This window comes from Typha angustifolia, chromosome 13 (genome assembly GCF_048772165.1).
Source record: "Typha angustifolia cultivar Huaian chromosome 13, ASM4877216v1, whole genome shotgun sequence".
NCBI lineage: Eukaryota > Viridiplantae > Streptophyta > Magnoliopsida > Poales > Typhaceae > Typha > Typha angustifolia.
In genome coordinates, this window is record NC_133251.1 from 1,589,909 (window position 1) to 1,610,459 (window position 20,551).

At 39.1% G+C, this 20,551-nt stretch overlaps 4 protein-coding genes and 1 pseudogene across 5 annotated transcripts; 3 read left to right on the forward strand and 2 right to left on the reverse strand.

Annotated features, from left to right (window-relative positions):
* The first annotated feature begins 1,361 nt into the window (after positions 1–1,361).
* LOC140774747 (nuclear transcription factor Y subunit A-4-like) lies at positions 1,362–5,862 on the forward strand. Of its 2 annotated transcripts, none has more exons than XM_073117848.1 (6): positions 1,362–1,533; positions 2,313–2,678; positions 3,512–3,624; positions 3,810–3,881; positions 4,936–5,106; positions 5,289–5,862. In XM_073117848.1, the coding sequence occupies exons 2-6, from the start codon at positions 2,513–2,515 to the stop codon at positions 5,619–5,621; spliced, it is 855 nt and encodes a 284-aa protein (XP_072973949.1). In that variant the 5' UTR covers positions 1,362–1,533; positions 2,313–2,512; the 3' UTR covers positions 5,622–5,862. The 2 variants fall into 2 exon arrangements, with proteins under 2 accessions (XP_072973949.1, XP_072973948.1); XM_073117847.1 differs by having other exon boundaries at positions 2,385–2,678.
* A 792-nt stretch (positions 5,863–6,654) lies between these two features.
* Positions 6,655–7,322, reverse strand: LOC140773893 (uncharacterized). Its single transcript, XM_073116672.1, has one exon. The coding sequence runs from the start codon at positions 7,229–7,231 to the stop codon at positions 6,791–6,793; it is 441 nt and encodes a 146-aa protein (XP_072972773.1). The 5' UTR covers positions 7,232–7,322; the 3' UTR covers positions 6,655–6,790.
* A 2,168-nt stretch (positions 7,323–9,490) lies between these two features.
* On the forward strand, positions 9,491–10,317 carry LOC140774992 (uncharacterized; annotated as a pseudogene).
* A 1,116-nt stretch (positions 10,318–11,433) lies between these two features.
* LOC140773624 (uncharacterized) lies at positions 11,434–14,918 on the reverse strand. The gene is made up of 2 exons (XM_073116275.1): positions 13,548–14,918; positions 11,434–11,918 (listed from the first exon to the last, which is right to left on the reverse strand). Exons 1-2 carry the CDS (start codon positions 14,724–14,726, stop codon positions 11,667–11,669), a joined length of 1,431 nt encoding a protein of 476 aa, XP_072972376.1. The 5' UTR covers positions 14,727–14,918; the 3' UTR covers positions 11,434–11,666.
* A 1,393-nt stretch (positions 14,919–16,311) lies between these two features.
* LOC140773721 (ATP-dependent Clp protease proteolytic subunit 6, chloroplastic) lies at positions 16,312–20,009 on the forward strand. The gene is made up of 9 exons (XM_073116426.1): positions 16,312–16,450; positions 16,548–16,591; positions 16,906–16,975; positions 17,958–18,162; positions 18,353–18,418; positions 18,614–18,754; positions 18,866–18,919; positions 19,284–19,376; positions 19,471–20,009. Exons 1-9 carry the CDS (start codon positions 16,398–16,400, stop codon positions 19,516–19,518), a joined length of 774 nt encoding a protein of 257 aa, XP_072972527.1. The 5' UTR covers positions 16,312–16,397; the 3' UTR covers positions 19,519–20,009.
* The last annotated feature ends 542 nt before the right edge of the window (positions 20,010–20,551 follow it).

The following is a 20,551-nucleotide window of genomic DNA, read 5'->3' on the forward strand; positions in this document are numbered from 1 at the left end:
AAAGATGATTGATATAAAAGATTGATACTGAGGACAATGACAATGTACTAAATTACTAGTGCAATTTGCAAGTGGAGGGTGAATGCCTTTAATTGCACATTAAAATATCTAAATATACAATTAAAACACATCTTTGATGGCCTAAGTTTTTCAAAATCACACAATTGATGGATGTAATTAGAGGAATAACAAAGTTAGAAAAATGAGGTGATGACTATGATTGATCACATCAACAATTCCATTAAAATGACAGGCAATAAATTTGAATGAGATGATGATCTCCTGTTCTCCTTTGTCATTTTTTGTGACAATTAAATGAGCAGTTCAACTAATATAGCAGGTTAATTATTATAATATTGTCAACAGTACACTTGCATCATGCATCTCCTAAACTCTTGTTTACTAAATTTAATGGTTGTTAAAGACTTTTCCGGCAGCATCAAGAATTAACCTTAATTCTAAAACCTGTGGTTTTGCTTAGGAAAAAGAGGTGATGTAAACAATAATGAAAAATAAAATGTAAGGTATATTTTATACAATTTGTCACTTTCAAATTATGAATAACTCGTTTATCTTATGTTATGTTAGGTCGTCGATATTGGATCTTCAAGCATTTAGGGATTTATAGAGTTGATTTTATACTGTTAGATTTTGATAAAACCGTCGGCTGATTCAAAGCTACTTGTTTTTATAATTTCTATATTGCTACTATTTTATTAAGTTTTGTGCATCATATGCTCTATCAGTGGGGTTATCTTAAGTTTAGACCGAGTATATGACTTACGTTAAAGAGCCATCGCTCTACAGCTATTTTTTATGTATCAGACTACTGTTATGTTGTATCATTTATTATTTTTTAAAAAATATTATTGTTTATAATTTTGTACTTAAAATAAATTTAGAGTTTTATATAATCTATACACTAAAATTTTAAAAAGTAAGAGGGGAAATAGCAAAAATACTACTACTTTTTAAATCTGAGGATTATTTATTGGCTTAATATAATAATGTATTAGAAAAATTAAATCTTATATTTGCAATTTTTTTCTCATTGAATTAAGTCAAATTAGAAAATATAAAAAGTAAGTAAGATTTAAAGTCATTTTCTAGCACCAATCAACTTTGAAAAAGGGTCTCCTACTTGGGTATATTTACAAGTCCACCCAGAAGCCATTGGGCATGAGTCATCAACAGCGTTACAAGTGGCATCCAAGCATACAGAGAGGATGCCACTTGTGATAATAAACCCAAATCCCATGGGCGTTTAATGAGATAGAAAACGACATTCAAGAAGAGGGCGGCTCGAGAACTCGAGAAGAGAGAGAGAGAGAGAGAGAGAGAGAGAGAGAGATTTGTTTTAGTGTGAGATAATAAAAGGAATACCGAGAGAAATGAGAGGGATGGCGTAGTATATTCGGCGGAGGGGGGAATTTTATATCGTTTGGGTCTAGTTTTGGGAGGAGAGCGGAGGAGGAGGAGAGGAAAGAGAGAGGCGAAGGGTTTCGTGAAGCGGAGCATGTTCCCCTCCGAGAGGTAATCTCGTTGCTTTCGAAAGGTTTGACCTTTGGGTTCGAATTCTTTTGGGTCCTCTATGTTCAATTTTTATCTTCGAATTTAGATGATTGTTGAAGTGGGGTTTTGTTTGTCGGTGGAGAATTTTGGAAATTTTGGGGTTTTGTGTGTTAGTCTGGCTGTTCAAGGGTTAATCTGATCTCTATTGGGTTTAATTTGATGGAGCTCTTTGCCAGGAACTTCAATTTATTTTTTTCGGGGAAATTTTGTAGCGGTCTCTGGTTTTATATTTGCCAATTTTTAGGTGGGTTTTATTTAATCCTCGGGGAAAGTTGATGGGAACTTTGCATTAGCTATTCTTTGAGTTTGAGAGAGGTATCAATGATAATTCTTCTATGCTTTAATAAATTTACGGAAGCTAATCTAGGCATGCTTATATGCTTTCTAATTTTAGTAGTTTGGATCTCTTTATGGTTCTAAATTGTTGACATACTATTTCTACGAAAGTTTAGATTTTAATGTCATTTTGTAATGATTTGTAATAAGGGCTATACTCACTTCAATGCTATTCATGTTATAATTTCGTCCTGTGATAACCTGATAATACATTGTTAGCCTATTCTCGTCTAGCGACAACTAATCTAGTATCTGACTTGTTTTAGATGGCAGTAGCAGCTCAAAAGTTTAGATCCGTGAAAATAATCAAACTTATTGCATTAGGTTAGGCATGATTTAAGTTGCATTTGTTTCTCCTCCTTTTGATTATTTTTACCAACTATCTGGTGTTCTACTAATTTCAGGAAGTAAGAGTAGACATTCCTGAGAATTCACAATGTTCCTGGAGCTGACTGATGCTTTTATGATATTATCAGGATACTGGCAAGAAATGTATAGAGCATAAATTGGTCCATTCAGCACTAAACTTGTACACTGTTGTTGTTTGTGGTGGAATTCAAGTGTCTAGAACTTTCGGCGACCATCTTATTTCAATAAATCATACATGAATAAGGACTTCCTGGCATATCATGGTATTGGGACAATGCAATTAGGTCATCAAATGCTTGAGCGAGACTCCTTCTCAACTCATTCAACTGATCAGTCTCACCAAGAAGTGTCTGGAATGAGCGAAGGCAGCCTTAATGAGCAACATACTTCGACACATTCTGGTATTATCAATTGTAGGCGAAATTTAATTGATATGCTCTTTTGCAAACTTCAATCTTACATAGAGAGTGGTATCAATTATCTTCCCCAGTTATTTTTACTAATTTTGCCATTTTTCCACATGTTACTAATTATCTTTCCGAGTTCTCTAGAGACTACTATCAATTATCTTCCTTTTTCCCTTTTCTTTTGGTATGCCTACTCATCTGTTAGCTTTATGGTATTTGATATGGATCTTTTTCCTTTTGACTCATAGTATTCTTGATCTTCATTAGAGCTTCATCTGTCATTTGCTTTTATTTTTTTCTTACACGTGCAGCATCACTTGGATGCTTCACTTATTAAGTTATTTTCCAAATTTTATAAACCATTTTGTTCTTAGATCAAATTTTTAATGACTATAGAGGATACCATTGTAGATGTCTGTTTTAAGTGAAAACTTTGCCTTGTGAGCTGTCAGTTGACACTATGAAATGTCCAAGGCCTTGCACACAGCCTAATTTGCTGTAATGAATGTCAGAAACTCAGAAAGCCTAAATACTAGAATTTTCAATTCGCCAATTGGCCTTGGCCAGTATGCAAAATTGTTCTTGACACAGATTCAAATTTAAAATTTTGGAATTTCTTTCCAAAAATGGAAAAAAGAGACTATAAGATCTGGTTTTAATGTGAATTTGAGTTTCACGTTATAGCAGCCAAGTTTGATATTATTCTTTGATTTCAACAATTGTTGTCTTAGTACTAATTAGTTATCCTTGCAAGTGCTATTTGTCCCCTGGCTAGATCAGTTGTATGAGCTAGTAGTCTCATCTCATATGATTGTTTGTTCACCCAGGTAATGATGATAATCATGGAAAACAAGATGACAGCCAGATGAAGTCAGTACGGTCCCTGAGGACATTAGAATCTGCGTTCCCACCTCAAAAACTTGATTATAGCCAATCTTTTGTAAGTGCAAGCCACATATCAGAAGCTGCTTGTCATGGTTCTCTTAGTTCCTGACATGCTGCTCTTCTGAGGCATTACGTCTTTTAAACAAATTTCAGAGGGTTCTGTTACTTTGGCCGCTATTTATCCAAATTTCAAATGCATTAGCCTGATCTGGCAAGAATCTAATAGTTTTTCTGTTCCAGGCTCGCATGCACTACCCTTATGCTGATCCATGCTATGGTGGTGTCCTAACTGCTTATGGATCGCATGCCATTGTAAGTGATAACTTGTTCTCTTATGCTGTATAAATTTTCATTGCTTTACATAATAAAGATTAAATCTTTTGCCCACTGACTGGAATTTTCCAGAATTTTGGAGTTTCAACTAGAGAAATATAATTTTGTCGTAGCAAGTGTGTTAGTATGAACATTTCCCATTATGAAGCTCTAATTCCACCATTTCAGCTATCAATGTTCTGTTATGTTTCTATCTTGCAAGTCATTTTATATTTGGTATTATAATAGATAATCAATAACGTTGCATATCATAACCTTGGAAACTGAATTCTCAGGAGAAAAAAGTTAAAAAAAATTTAAACTCTCTCTTTCCCTCTCCACCTTGCGGTTAGTCTTTTAGAATCACAAAGCAAAACAATGGCCCAAAAGGGTGTATGTGCAAATATTCCTTTATATTTTACGCAGTCATTATCTTAGTTGTGTCACATGATGTCTTGTGAAACTACTCATTCCATACTTATATGAAAAAAAGTGAAAAACAAATTTCCTCAGGGGACTGCCACAGTAAGCTCATATTGATTCGCTAAACTGCATCTGAGTTGGGTAAAATTAAGATGTTAAACCATGTTGTACTAGTAATACAGAGCCATGACTTCTATCTAGCTGCTTAAAGCCTTAAAGTTGATATTGTTCTGAGTCAATTTGCCTAATTGCACAAATTGCATAAAATGAGCTGACTTCAAGTTGGAAGTGCATGCTTAGTTCTTTTTATCAAAACAAAAGAAATAAAATAAAACATAAAGCTGAAGAAGTGTTGATACTCTGGAAGAATTGAATATTTAAGGACATTCCAGTTTATCAATATCAGCTTCCCCCCATGTGTAGTTAGTTATATCTGAGTTCCTGCAATGCAATTGAGTTCTCCAAAGTGCATTTTTCTTACTGAATTAGGTTCTGGTGGTGGAAGAAGAATCTGAGGAACATATTAATTCTTCTGTTTTTTAAGGACATAAATGCATCATGTAATTACTATTTTTCATACCATTGTATCTTTTCTAGTTATTATCTCTTGGATTGTGTTTGCTTGTATCAGATTCATCCTCAAATGGTGGGTATGGTACCTTCTGATCGAGTTCCACTTCCTCTTGAACCTGCGGCAGAAGAACCCATTTATGTCAATGCAAAACAATACCATGCAATCCTTCGGAGGCGGCAGTTACGTGCAAAAATGGAGGCTCAAAATAAGCTCATCAAAGCTCGAAAGGTATTGCTGTTAAAGTATTTCCAAGTTACTGTTCTTGGGAGCCCCTTTGGTATCAAAGGGCTTCTTTCGTTGTATGCCATACTTTCACTGACAGAAGTTTTTGTTAAGTTGGGTCTCAGGGAATTTTGCCTTTTTGAGTATTTCCCGAATGTTGTTTCTGACTATGTCTATCTATTTTTCAGCCATATCTTCATGAGTCTCGGCATCTTCATGCAATGAAGAGAGCTAGGGGATCAGGTGGTCGTTTCCTAAATACAAAGCAGCCTCAGCAGCAACCCCAGTCTTCAGCTAAGGGTACTAACCTCTTCTCCGCCAACGGCCACCCTGCTGGTTCATCTGCAACTCCTTCCAGCTCTGAGATCACTAGTGTTTCAACCAGTGGTGGCATATTCACACAACAAGATCATCTTGGTTACTCATCCGCCGAACTACCCTCTCATCTGACAGGAGGAGGGGGTATGCAAGGTGGAGCAATGAACAACGGTTCGCAGCATCGGGTCCCTATCGCGAGGTAAAACATCGGATATGGTGGTCGCCGTGCTGGCAATTCATCCTTGGCTTATGATAACTTTTATCTGGCATTTCGTTTAGCATGGTTGCAGACTTAGTAGGTTTCCACAATACTAATATTGATCGAGTAATACAAGTGCCTGACAATTGACATCACCCCCTTTGGGGATATCTTGTGAATATAGAGATCTTAAATGCTCCACTCTTATCTTTCCTGTCTATGATATTGTTTGGTTTGTTCGCACATTTGAAATGGTTCGTCTCTCTGTTCATTGGTGCATGGAGTGTTCTTTTTGTCCCAAAAACTCTTTTGTCATTCCTGTAGTTACATTAATTAAACAAGAATATATTTCATTGTCATAATCAACAGGCTTAGTGCTTGGTCCTGTGGACATGTGCTGAGGATAAAATTGGATTATTTATTTTGATACAGATAAGACACTGCAGTGAATCAGCATCCCACTAGTTTGGGGGATTATTTTTAGCATTTACACTCTCTAAACTACTCTTATCAATTTTTTTCTTCTACTTTTATAATCTTTATATACCAAAATACCCTTCGATAGATAGAACTTTAAAAAAAAAATTTATAAATCACATATTATATTTTATCTAATTTAGATTTTTGAGGTTTTTATAACTCTGATCTCTGTTTCTTTTTTTAATTCTCATTTAATATCCTCTGTTAATTTAAACGGTACGAGTTGTGAATCATAATTAATGCTATTTTTTAATGATGTATACCGTGATGATGCAAATTGTTGTGTGGTTTCTAAACATTTACTAAACGTGGAGGTAAAAAGCAAAGTAATTTTTTCTCCAGCTCACATTATATTTTATATATGCTTTGTCCTCTGAGCCTCTGATTACATTCATCTCCATTGTTGCTGATAATTAGGAATTCTTCCTATCATGTCCTGGTACTTAGAAACAGAGATTTCAATGATTATTATTGTTACACTAGGCTCAGGCTGCCTCAAAACATTATTCCATCGTTATATTCCAAATTCCATATATATATATATATATATATATATATATATGATATTCCACGTGGACCTAGCATTATTATTATTGCTGCAACATCACATCAACAAAAGGGTATAAAAAAGGAAGAAAGAAAAAAAGAAAAGGTCTAGTCCTCCGCGGTAATCTTTATCGCACATTTTCTTTACTACGCCTTGGAGTTCTCCGCCGCGGCGGTGATCTTGGCCGCCTCGAGATCCGCGGCCTGCTGGAGGAAGTTGTTGCCGTCGTCCTCGACGGCGATCTGGATCGGCGAGGAGCCGAGGCCGTCGGCGATGGCGAGCATGATGCGGCGCATCTCGGCCCGGAACTCGGCGCGGTCGACGGCGCCGCTGCCGTCGACGTCGAACTGCTCGAAGATGGAGTCGTAGAGTGCGGCGACCTCGCCCGGGGTTGCGACGGCGTCGACGCCGAAGTGGGTCTCGAGCAGCCGGAAGGTCTCGAGGGCCCGACGGAGCTCCGATCGGGAGAGGACGCCGTCGCTGTTGAGGTCGAGGGCGGCGAAGCGGTCGTCGACGCTCTTGTTAAAGGCGGCCTCGTCGCTAACGAAGGCGCGAACGGTGGATCCATCCAAGATTATTACTCCCATCTCTCTCTCTCTCTCTTCTCTCTCTCTCTGATTGCTTGGAGGTATTGGAGTTTAGGTAGGGGGGGATTTTAATGGCGGTGGATCTCTGTGGATGAGCTTTAGAATTAGGAATCGAGTGGCTGAGAAGGAAATTACCAAAATGGCACTGGAGTCCAGGGAAAAGGTTTGACCGAATAATAAATTGCAAGATAGTTTCCCACAGGAAGGAAGGAATAAATAAGAAATATTAACAAACTAATGGTAGATAATTGCTTGCCTTCCTAACCTATAGAGATAGAGAGGCCTTCTCCCTTTTACAAAGGTGAAAGACAATTAGTCTTTAAGAGTCTTCTTAATGTTACAAGCTTCTCAAGCAGCAAGTCAATAAGTCTCACGCTAGGTATAAAACTTGATTTTTTTAAGGGCAACTTAGTCATAATGAAGTTTAAGTAAGATAGTATCTAAAAGCAAACCAATGGACTTGAAAACCAAGGGATCGGATATGTCATATGCTCGAATAAGCAAGCAAGTATATCATACCGCGGCAGCAAACCCGGGGAATCGTGTTCTTGTTTGTTGGGTTCGGATTCCATGGACTATGCGTAGCGCGGCTATCATGGACCCTTCATATTTGATCATGCGGCCCAGCCAAGCTTTAGATCACGTTATTCTTTAATATGATATATATGGGCCGGGCTAAGGCCTAAGCCTAGTCGGGCCGAATTAGTTCTGGGCCCGAATCCAACCCAAGTTAACCCATCCTTTGATCTACATTAAATTATCTAAAATCTCTATATATTCTAATCCTTTTCATGCTAAAATAAATTCTTGCTTTACAGATATAATTTTTGTTTTGAATGATAACGACACAAAAAAAAAAAAAAAAAAAATATTGGGTTTTAGATATGGATCATTGCAACTACCACCAGTCCGGTCTATAAATTCGCAAAGAAATTAAATTAAATTAAATTAAAGATCTCCGAAATAACAACCTCTAGTACTCACGTGAACTCCCTTACCTTCAGCGCTTCAACCCAAATCAGGGTTATAATTTTGCAAAAGGTTAATTACATCTACACTCCCTCCCTGAGTTATATTCGAATTTTACGAGGATCTCCTAATTTTTTTTAGATTATAATAAGAAATGCCTAATAACAGTTATACCCCTAATAAGTGAACCAGTCCATTAGTAAAATAAAATAAAATAAGTAAATTATTAAAAAATCCTTAACTAACTTAAGTAAATTACACTACTGCTATTCTCAAACCCACTGACCATTCCTCATCTCCCCACCTTCCCCTCCTCTCCCTCCTCCCCCTTCCCTTCCCTGTCTCAATTCAGCGAGCTTGTGAGAAGCCAAATGTGAGGAAGGGGAGAGGGTGATGCCATAGCAGAAGTTGTCGGTGGAGAGGGTAAGGGTAGCCGGGAGGTGGGGGCGAGTGAGTCCACAGCCGAGGAGAGGGTGTGCCCTGACATCGATCTAATATATCTTCGATCGTTGTTGAGGAGGGTGAGGACTAGGGTCACTAGTGAGGTAGTGAGGGAGAGGCGGTAGCTGCGCGGTGAGGGCGTCCACGATCGAGGAGGGCGAAGGCTGCGACCTAGCTCGATGGTGCCACCCTGAATCTTGTGCCCTAGCGTCACCGTCGAATTCCCTCGATTGTCGTTGGGGAGGGCGAAGGCCACGACATCCACGACGCCATGAAGAGACGAGCTTTGCTTCGCTGCCTCGGCCCTCACCCTTATCGCGTGTAGAAGATTAACACCCTCACCCTCACTGTTGCCTCTCGAGATTTGCGTGCATAGTAGATGATAGTGAGGCGAGGGAGGGGAGAAGGGGAAGGTAGAGATCGGCTTAGTGTAGGGAGGATTGGAGCTGATAAAAAAAATTAATTTAATTTAATTAAACTGTTAAATACAGTTATACTTTGTTAATTTGATTGAAATACATAACGAGAGCATCTAGGTCATTCCAGAGAAATATGAATGTCACACTTGCTCAATTTTTTTTAATGGAAGAGTGACATTGAACTTAACAATATCAGAGTCCTTGAACTTTACCCTTTTAGATATTTGCAAAAGTCACCTATATAAACACAGTTATTTCTTTTCTTTTTCTTTGTCTTTATACTTTATATTTTAATACTTTATATTCATAAATAGTTAAATTGGAACGATGCTATACTATAGGTTGTTATTTGCAACAAAAAGAAAAAACAAGAGAACTTCTCCCCTACGTCCTCTCGCCCTAAAGCCATATTATACCCTAAAAGAAGCTATTTATATACAATCTCTCTAATCTCCTCTAGTAGACATAGAAGAAGAAGGTGTTAGACGAAATTCTCATGGCGATGCCGAAGATTTCGACAAAGAGGACCTCGTTCTCTCCCTAGCACCTCCATGTCAAAGGCCACCAACACGATCCATTGACATCAATGCTCCTCCTCCTCGTCCCTATAAAGCAGAAGAAGAGAAGTCATCTTCTTCTGTAAGCCACATCACTCCTCTCTCCATGTTTCCATCAGCTGTCGGCTTCTCCACTAGACCTAGCCCCATCTCGCGAACTAGACGCAACCCTAACCAAAACCCAAAGGCCGGGAAAAACGAGATCATAAATCCACCCTTCCCTTGGTCGACTAACAGCCGTGCCATTGTCCACGGCATTCGTCCCCTCCATTCGACAGGGATCCACTCCGTGCATGGAGCGCTTCAGTGTCACAATTGCGAAAGGCTGGACAACTTATGGTGCGATATTTGAGAGAAGTTCGTGGCGGTGGCGGAGTACGTGATGGAGAGGCAGTACAAGATGGGCAACCAAGCGCCGCCGCACTGGCTTAATCCGACATTCGGGACATGCGGCGCCTGCGAGCAACCCAACTGCATGCGCCCGATTGTGGCGAAAAAGAAGAGGGCTATCAATTGGCTCTTCTTATTCCTGGGACAAACGCTAGGTTGCTGCACTCTTCCATAGCTCAGGTATTTTTGCAAGCATAATAAGATTCATAGGACTGGATCCAAGGATTGTGTAGTCGTGTGCTCTATCAAATTAAAGAGAATTGATCGTGTTAGGAATAATTTTTTACTTATTTTTCCTACTATTAGATGAATAAATGGATACAAATTAGATGATTTTTACTTAAAATTAAATGATTTAATCATTTAAGGTTCATAATAAATGGATTTTGTTCTTATATCTGCATTTACTTTAATTAAAATCCTATTATGAGATACAATCTCATATCCGGTGATTTTTTGGAAGGAATTTATTAGAGAAGCCCACAAGAATACAGTTATCTTATTCATGTCCAAGCCTGAGTTTGGATTGGGCCCCAGGTGTTGGATAACTCGAGCTTGATTCAAACTATAAGAGCCGTCCAATATCCAAAGAAAAAAGTAAGACTTATAAGGTCGGGAAAAAGTTTTACTTTAAACAACTCGGTGAAATTAGTGTCTCTTGACGTTAAGATAAACTTTGACGTATCCGACCAAAAAGACAATATGTTTATTACAAAAACAGATTAGAGAATAGAGAGAGAGAGAGAGAGAGAGAGAGAGAGAGAGAGAAAGAAGTATAATTATTCCGAGTGGTTTGTCCATATATTAGATAAACCCGAATCTTCCGTACCACAGTGGACCAATAGGAAGCAAATTTAATAATGCGAAAGAAACGTATGGTTCAAGTAACCGGGCGGTGGTCAATAGAGAGTGGAGATAGACAAATAATCCAGCTCAGTGCAGCGATGGCAACAGCTTAGTACCAATCATCACACGAATCAAAAGGCAACCAATCACACCCACTTCGCCCTGTGATTGGTTTACACAAGAGAGAGAACATTAGTAGAGATATTGGAATTAGGGCTCAGGAAAGGCTTACCACCACCACCACCCCTTCCCTCCCCTACCCAGATCTGAACCATTCAATGGGAGCCGCACGTGAGATCCCCGTGACCGGAGAACCTGCTGAGATGAGATAAAAAGAAAGGAAGCATCTGCCAAAAACGCAACCATCACTCAGAGTTGCACCCAAGAAACTTGACCACACAAGAAACAGAGGCTTGCAAAAGAGGAGATATAAATTACTTCCGAAGGGGGGGGGGGGGGCAAAATATTATATATATATATATAAAGGAATAAGGGGATGCAACGGCTACTATGCGACTTCTATTTTGAATTGAAACTCCTGCGCATGCTTGCGAGGGAAACTCGAGCCCGCGAAGCTATGTACATAAACTGATATTTGAAAGTATGGGAATCCAACGGCCAAAGACAGTAACGAACTTTCAAAATAAGGAGGGAAGACAACAGATAAACACAATTCATTCCCTCTTGGTTTGTATTCTTTTTGAAACTACCAAATTCAAGTCTAGGAAACAAAGTTCAGAAGAACAAAAACCCACCATTTTTTTTTTCTCTTTTTCCCTCCATCAGAGTCCATGTACATACCATGATGGATCATCAGTGATGCTTGGAGGATCTCCAGTCCTCCACACTGTCATCATTCAGGTCATCTTCTTCATCTCTCTTCCTCTTGCCGCCATGAGAGGAGGAGGGCTGCTGCCTAGCACTGCCACAGTGGTCCTCGTCGTCATCGTCGACCTCATCCTCATCTTCATCTTCTTCATTGCACGCATCAAGGTCCCTTCCTCTGGTCTCATCAGGAGGATGAACAATGGGCTGTACTAGATATTCTGTCGCAATATCTTCTTCCTAGGAAGTTGCAAACAAAGATAATTAATAATAGGATAACCCTACCAAACTTGGGAAAAAGGGAAAAGGATGCACACATGCATCTAAAGACAACGCTTAAAGCTATCAAGATCAAGCATTATTGCTGAAGAACACAAAATAAATTGCTAGGAATCATTAGAAATGCAAGTAAACGAATAAACAATAAGCTTATATACATAACCAAATATTGAACTCAGAAGACGCAAAATATTCATTAACTGCTCAAATAATATGCATGAAACAAATGATTATTGCCCTAAATTTTGTTTCAAGAGAAAACTCATGGTCAAGAGAGTTATATCAACCAACTTTAAATTGGCTAGCTGCATCGAAAAGTAAATAGTCACAAACACAAGTTGATCAGAACTCGTTAAAAAAGAGGCATTATCAAAAGTAACATCCATATATATATAAGATAAAAATAAGAGAAATCATATGATTGGGTTAACAACTTCCTGTGTAAAAGCTAAAAAAATAATATTCAAGAGATGTTTTGCAAAGTATGTATCTTTGAGGAAAACGTTTTAAATGTCCAACTAAGGAGAAAAAAATATACGAATGAAAAAGGTACTAATATATAGAACAAAGAACAAAAACCTGTTGATAGAAAATGTACTACAATTGATTTATCAAACCGAAAAAAGTTAGAAACTCGTAAGTGACCAATATGGTAGTATTTGCATCTATAAGCTGTAGCTTTAAAGAAAATTTGCATTGATATAGCATAGGAAAACATTTTCCAGATCTAACTCAGTAAAACATGAAAATTTTCATAAAGATTATCCATGCCCATGAACCAAAAAGAAAAAAAGACCAAAACAAGATCAGCATTGCCCCTTCAGAAACAAGGCCAAGCTACTAGAAGCCTGAGAAAAGAATGCAGAAAAAAAAAATCAAAATCCCTTCTGACTTTTGAATCATAATTCAACAAAAATACCACATAACCACATCAAAATATACCATAGATCATAACAGCCTAAGGCGACCCACCAGCTTTGTATTTATTAACAAAATTTCCAGATGAGAAGTTATAAAACGACTGTCAAACTACAGATGCATGATAGTGACAAAATATGGTCAAATTTAACTGATATATAAATATTAAATAAGACTGTAAACTCAGAATAAAAGACCCAACAGCAAGGATGGCTGCAGTTTGCCACCAGGACATCAATATGTATCCGGTTTTGCAGCTTTTCTACTAATATATTTCATATATGATACTGCAAAGTAAAAAACCACCAGATTCTAATCAATAAAGAATTATACATCAATGATCAGAAAAAAATGCTAATGATTTGAAAGCACAAAGTACTTCAACCCTTCTCAGATAAATGAATCATATGTTTTGGTGACTAAATTTTTTTGCGTGAAGGCATTGTAACTATAGAATCTGAAATAAATGGAAAATAGGAAAAAAAATATTGCATCCAGAAAATAAATATGATGACTAATAATCAGAAACGCATATCTTAAGTTTGCATGACAATAGAACCACAAAAAATTTAAGCAAGTAGGCAAAATATGGAGAAGCATGTATGAAAGGTAATTAAAACAAGAATCAGAAACACCCAAGAACTAAGACCATGAAAGGAGCAATGGTTATACCTCATCCTCATCCTCACCATCCCCTTCCACATACTCTCGTTCCTCCTCCAATCCCTGCACATCTTCCTCCTCATCCCCAATCTCCCCATTCTCATCGTCCTCTCCTTGATCATGCCCATCAATCTCACCTTCCAAGCTTGCCATCCTCCCAGTGCTCCCCGCCTCACCATCATCCTCATCCTCTACATCCTCACCATCCCGATCCACATCCCCATTATCCTCTTCATCATCATCATCACCTTCCTCCTCTCTCTCCTCTTCAACCCCATCCACATCCTCATCTTCATCGCTCTCATCGACATCATGCACCTCAACAACATCCTCCTCTTCCACTTCCTCTTCATCAATCTCCTCGCCTAAGTCCTCCTCCTCATCCTCCTCCCCATCGTCTTCTACATCCTCCTCATCTTCTCCATCAATAGAAACCGCCCCAACTGCCGCAACCCGGTATCCAAACCCATTAGATAGGTACCCATTAGTTTGTGCTCTGCCTCCAACTTCCATCTCCTCCTCATCAGCATCGCTCTCCTCCTCATCCACATCAACAACCCCAGCCGCTATAGGGCTTCCTCCATTACGGCCCACCAACCTCCCATTCCTCTCATCGCCATCAACCTCACCACTCTCCGGATCGTCGTCGTCGTCCTCCTCCTCCTCTTCTTCTTCCTCCTCCTCATCTGTCTCAGGCCTCTCGTTCTCATCGGCGTCCATCTTATCAAGATATCTTAAAGTTCGGATCATCCCAAAAACCCTCGATCTGTAATCCCTAACCCTTGTAACCGGACACTCGTATAGATCCAATGAAACGAGCCGGAGATTGGCGAGAGGGGCGAGATCCTCGAGGAACTGGATCCGATTGTTCGAGAGATCGAGATCCCGGAGCGAATCGAGCCCAGCTTCCACCAAGAACTCGAGCCCGCCGGCGATCCGGTTGTCGGAGAGGATTAGTCGCGTCAGATTCCGGAGGCGGGGAAACTTCTCGAGGGAGGAGACCCCTACGTTGGCGATCGAGAGGTGCTCCAAGCTCTGGTACCGCTCGAGAAGCCATGGGGGAGGAAGACGTCCATGGAGGCACTTCACGGCGCCGTCTAGAGTTAGGCTCCTCGGTGGCGACGACGACGACGGGTTCGAATGGTTCCCCAGAGCCGTCTCGACGGCTCTCTCCCACGCCTCATCCATATCCCAATCGAAGAGAACGAGTAAGAAGACGATGAAGCCCTAAGGATTCGATCCAACAACAATATTATAAATATTTCTCTCTATTTCTCTCTTGAAAATTTTCCCCCCTTTCTTTTTCCTCCCTTCCCTTCTCGGCGTCTCCAAGGAGCTCTATGCGAGAAAACTCTCGACCCTTTTTTATTTCTTTCTTCTTTTTCTTTCAAATTTGTGTTTCGATTTTTAGTTGGAAATTTGATTTATTTTTGTTCCGAACCGGGAAGCGAACCGGGGAATGGACCGGCCCATTGCGAACGGCAAGGGAGATTTAGCGTTGGTTTTCGCTTTCTGGAGAAGTCAATTATGGCCGTCAGATTGAAGGTCGCGGATCGATGACGTGGACATAGGGAGGGTGGATAAGGCATTTGGAGCGTTGTGTTTCTTTTGAGAGAGAGGCGAATGCTCTTTTCGGTGGAAGATACCTAGCGTTGCGTCTCTCTTTTTTTTTATTATTTTTCTTAGGATATTATTGGGAGAAGAAACCGTGTGAGTCCATATAAAGAAAGACGGTGTGGTTATGGCGGCTGGTCCTATTAGATGATCCAAGCCGTCCATATAAACTTCTTTTGTGTAGGAGCAATGGAATATCAGTTAGGGGGGTGGCAATCCACGTGGCTTAAGTTCATTGGAGCCGGTTAACGTCACCCTAGCATAGCACGAATACAATCCGATTATTAAACGGATAATACGACACGATTCGTATAATCTATTTAATAAATAGGTCATGTTAATACGACACGACCCGTATAACGCATTTAATAAATGAGTCGTATTAACATGACTCAAATAATACAGTAATATTTATCCCATAGAAAAATTAATATTTACTAATCTATCCTATATAAATAATACATTATACAATAATCTCTTTCCAATTCAAAATTTATATATATATAAAAATAATTCTAAGTATTAAGTTATTAATCATGCATTTAATCCTAACACAAATACAATCTATTATACAATAAATTCTCAATTTAACCCACAAATCCTGCAGTAACAAATCTTGCGGTGGCGGCGAGATCGAAGAGAGCTACGGTGGCCTTTGTCTCCACCACCAGGGAGAGAAGGATTTTGGATGTGGCCTTCAGTGGTAAGATTGAAGACGGTAGAGAGAGAGAGAGAGAGAAGAATTTTGGGTAAATCTCTCTTTCCCTCTTCGCTTCCTACAATGAGGCCTTTGTCTTTACTGCCGCCACCACTATCGCCGTCCTCTGGTTGGCGGGTTAACAAGTTGACAGGTTAAACCGATCCAACCCGTATATTTAAATGGGTCAAATGCATAAACTCGAACATGACCCGATTATTAATCGAGTTAGGTGGGTTGACCCGTTTACGACTCGAACCGTTTAGACTAAACCCAAACCCCCCTAATTGAGTCAGCTACATTGAATATTTGGTGGTATGGATTTGATTTGGGCCATCTGCTCAATGGTAACGGATCCATCCACTATTTATCGGGTTCGGATCTGAGTCGGGCTTAATCCATATTTGCCAATTGGGCCCCATGGAGGCTAGTTCTGGTTCGAGTCCGAGTCACCAACCACGCGTCCACGCCTACAGCCTACAGCCTAATCCATTCTCCAGTTTCCACTTCGGCGGAGTCCATCGTCGCTTGCTTTCCTCCTTGTTCCAATGGCGCCGATTGCCATCTCCGCCCCCATCTCCCTCGCGCCCACAGCTCCCAGGTATATATTTACGTATTACTTACGCTAGTTGTTTACCTCCCTCACCACTTCCCCTTTGTACGTTCTTCTGATGCCCTCGTTTCACTTCCCTTCTCAGAAACACGCTTGCTTTTGCCACTTCCGGGTCGCTAGGTTTCCGAGGTGAGACAAAATTATGTAGAAATTAGATATTATGGCATTGTAATTGTTTAGTTCCTCTGTTGTTTTTGTTGTCGCGTGATGGGGTTAGATGGAGAGGAAGGCGATTACTTGTTGGTTTTTCTTTGTTACTATGGACTATAATAGTGTGATTGAAATTGGGCAATTTATTTACATATAAATATTGTCCTATGACTTAATTTTGTTAGATAATTTGGGATGCTTGATTGCTTCTTAAAGCTGCAGATGGATAGTCTTGAAAGCTATAATGCTATATTACTGGTGGTTTTCTAACTCAGCTCTCATTTTGCAACCAGGATTGCGTGGTCGAGACAGTGGTGTCTCGTTGAAGTTTAATGAGCATGCACATCATAATAGTTCCTTAAAGTATGTTCCAAAGCTTCTCTTTTTCCCTATTTGCATTGGTGATAGAATGTAATTTACATCTCAGTATATTATGTCCTTATTGAAGCGATCTCTTTGCTTGGTTGGTATTATATGCATTTCCTCTAAATGCACATCTTGATATGATTCTTGCCATTCACATTAACTGACTGCAGGTTTAGTGTTAACTATAGTTCATCCATTATCTTCATCTTTTTTCGAGCTCAGCCTACTGATCTTTGCAACTCTTTTCTCTTCCCCATTAGTGCTCCTCTGTGGTCATTCTTTTTTTTTTTTTTCGATTCAAAGGTCATCGACCCAGTTTCATTAGAAACATAAAAAAGTTGTTATTCTAACTTTTCCTTGTCTTAGATCTTACTCTAAGCTGTCCTACTTTTCATCTCCAACTCTGTAAGACTATACCTAAGAATGGCCAAATCCCTTCTATACCAAAGATCAGGATCTCTCATCGTGGCTGTTTTCCTCTCTCCTCGAGCTACCTACTTAAGGTAAGAGAGAGTGATTATAATAAAGTGCTTCCTTTGCTAGGATTCCAACTCAGAGTGTGACAGTATCCTTTCCAGTAATTTTCTTGTTTACAACTTTTGGCATTTCAACTAAGATGTAGAAGTGATTTTCATCTCTTCCTCTTCCATATTCTAGTTTCCAGAATTTTGCTTACGACGCTCAAGCTTATGGCATCATCAAGATGACTTTTGCTATGTGTAGATGCCATTAGTACTGATTGATGACTTGGTTGCATAAAGCCTGTTTAATTTTTTTAGCGTGCTCTTTGTTCTAAACTCTATCTGCATAATCTAGAAAAATATGAAACTAGAGCATATTATCGAGTGGTATTAGCTTGTTGTTTCTGAGTTTTCCTACTACAACTATTTCTGATTTAGAATCAGGAAAAACATTTGTCACGCTGAATTGACCTCAATGGTTACTTTCTATGTGGTTACAAGTTTTATTCAACCTGCAGGTGTGATGCAACGATTGTAGCGAGAAGGGGGAACCCACCCATCATGCCTGCTGTCATGACTCCTGTGGGACCCTTAGATCTTTCATCTGTGTTGTTTCGAAACCGTATTATCTTCATAGGACAACCTGTTAACTCACAAGTGGCACAACGTGTGATATCACAACTTTTGACACTTGCTGCTGTTGATGAGGATGCTGATATTCTGGTTAGTATATTTCATCTTATTTTCTCAAATTATAATTATATCCTTTGTTGATGAAGAAGCACAAAAATCAAAGCATAATTGATTTGGCAAATGTACTAATATAATACTACTATTCCATTTTCAGCTTTCTCTTTAAACATATCTGTCTTGCTACCCTTCTTATCTCAATGATATTCGTCCCCTTTGCCAGATGTATCTAAACTGCCCCGGTGGAAGCACCTATTCAATCTTAGCAATTTATGACTGTATGTCATGGGTAAGACTGGGACTTGTTATTTTTTTTCTTATGGAACTAGTAACTCTGTATGTGAATATGGTTTAGTTGTTTCTTAGTCTAGGCATGCGACACTCTTATCAGTTCTATATATCTATATGCTATTTAGATTCTCAGTAATATTGATTATCAACCACTAGAATCAGCATGACGGATCTCTTTCTCTCGATTAACCAGATAAAGCCCAAGGTAGGTACAGTGTGCTTTGGTGTAGCTGCTAGCCAGGGAGCGCTTCTTCTTGCTGGCGGTGAAAAAGGAATGCGCTATTCAATGCCAAACTCCCGAATAATGATTCATCAACCACAAACTGGATGCGGGGTATGACCTTGGACTGTTCTACCATAAAGTGGGAATGATGAATCCATAAAAATTGCAATGACATTTAACTTGCTTTTTTGATCTAACAGTAGTGTTTGCATCTCGTCACAGGGTCATGTGGAAGATGTGAGACGCCAAGTGAATGAAGCTGTTCAATCTCGTCATGTAAGCTTTTTTTTAGGGACAAGTGGACAACAAGTAGAAACTTTACTTGCGCTTGTGATGATATGCTTTTTTCATTGGTGGTAATGTTTGTTTCACAATCCAACTCTTGGGATAAGGGGCAAAAATGTCCTACATTTATTTGGTGAAAGGATGAATAGTGGTTTCTGTATACTTATCTAAAACTTCTGATTTAATTATGTTCTCTACTCTTGCTTACAAGGTAGTGTAGATAAATTTGGAAAAAGAATATTATGGACCCAGTTTTCATTTTTAGCTCTAGTAATTTTAAAATTATCATGTGAATTCAGGCATCTCTAGGAAATTTGTTGATCCCTTCTGATTAAATTCCTTAAATTGACTGCAGAAAATCGACAAAATGTTTGCTGCTTTTACTGGCCAACCTTTGGAGAAAGTGCAGCAATATACTGAAAGGGATCGCTTCCTTTCTTCTTCCGAAGTAAAATTCTTCTCCCCTTGTTATTTCAGTCTCAAAAGATGTTATAACAACAGCCATATAAACTGCCTCACATTTGTGTTTGCTGTTCTCTCAGGCCCTTGAGTTTGGACTCATTGATGGGGTGCTGGAAACAGAATATTAGTAAAAACTCAGACATATATGCTTGACGGTTACAAAGTTTGATGCAACTTTCCCAGCTCAGCACTAAATATGAAATTCCACTTTACTATTTCCTGGTTTGGTTTTATTTGCGTTGACCTCCGGTGGACGTTGTGAGACTCAGGATCCACACATGCACACAGCTAGCTGCATCTATTGGGACCTTAGTGATATTCTCAATATATTTGTAGCATTAATTTCTTTTTCAGATCACCTCAAAATTTGGACCTGCTTACAGATGTTCATCTCATGGTCTTTGAGAACTTAACATGTCATCTCTGACAATTCTTATGATCAGGGTGAAGAATTAAATGATTGGGATAATGATCAACAAATAACATTCAGAGAGAGATTTTTGTAATCATGGTTGTCTCTAAAAATCTTGGAAGATCTCCTCTACTGTTGTCAACCATTTTGTTCATTCTTGCGACTTGAAAGTTGAAACCAATGCAAATCCAGGTGTGCTTCAAGCAATCTGTTTAACTTTGCTGTTCATTCTGATGACATAACAAGGGTGTCATTCTGGCGTGATGATCATCAGCTCCATAGAACTAGTGGAACTGAAGCTAACCAAATAAAGAACTTGGTGGCATCTCGGATTGGGACATCTGACCTAGTAAGTCTTCAAATAGAAGATGGATGACTCAGTGTTATTTTCTTTTTCCATTTAAAGATTGTTCCAGGGAGTAAAAAAGAATGGAGGAAGTTCCAGTAATTGCTTGCAGGAGAGAGACTAAGAGAAGAATTAGGTGGAGTGAGTTGGAAAAGAAAGAAAGAAAAAAAAGCAACCTTGGTTAGATTTATTTTTAAAAAAAGAGAGAGGAGAAATACTACAAAGCAGGGGAAAAGATTGTGGGCGAATCTGACATTGTATTATGTTATTCTTGGTCAGCAACATCCAAATTTGACTCAATCCAAACAGGAGATAATCAAATTCCTAATAGGATTTGAGTTTGGTAACTTTTTGGCCTTATAAATTTCTAATCACTTTTAGTTCCAATATCATTTAGTTATTG

What these genes read in the sequence shown, in the direction of transcription:
- LOC140774747 (XM_073117848.1), top strand. Translation starts at nt 2,513, where the DNA reads ATGAATAAGGACTTCCTGGCATATCATGGTATTGGGACAATGCAATTA. An exon ending in ACATACTTCGACACATTCTG is followed by an intron (nt 2,679 to 3,511) that starts GTATTATCAATT and finishes TTGTTCACCCAG; the next exon opens with GTAATGATGATAATCATGGA. An exon ending in AGCTCATCAAAGCTCGAAAG is followed by an intron (nt 5,107 to 5,288) that starts GTATTGCTGTTA and finishes TCTATTTTTCAG; the next exon opens with CCATATCTTCATGAGTCTCG.
- LOC140773721 (XM_073116426.1), top strand. Translation starts at nt 16,398, where the DNA reads ATGGCGCCGATTGCCATCTCCGCCCCCATCTCCCTCGCGCCCACAGCT. An exon ending in CATCATAATAGTTCCTTAAA is followed by an intron (nt 16,976 to 17,957) that starts GTATGTTCCAAA and finishes TTCAACCTGCAG; the next exon opens with GTGTGATGCAACGATTGTAG. An exon ending in ATGAGGATGCTGATATTCTG is followed by an intron (nt 18,163 to 18,352) that starts GTTAGTATATTT and finishes CCCCTTTGCCAG; the next exon opens with ATGTATCTAAACTGCCCCGG.
- LOC140773624 (XM_073116275.1), bottom strand. Translation starts at nt 14,726, where the DNA reads ATGGATGAGGCGTGGGAGAGAGCCGTCGAGACGGCTCTGGGGAACCAT. An exon ending in ATGGTGAGGATGAGGATGAG is followed by an intron (nt 11,919 to 13,547) that starts GTATAACCATTG and finishes GCAACTTCCTAG; the next exon opens with GAAGAAGATATTGCGACAGA.
- LOC140773893 (XM_073116672.1), bottom strand. Translation starts at nt 7,231, where the DNA reads ATGGGAGTAATAATCTTGGATGGATCCACCGTTCGCGCCTTCGTTAGC.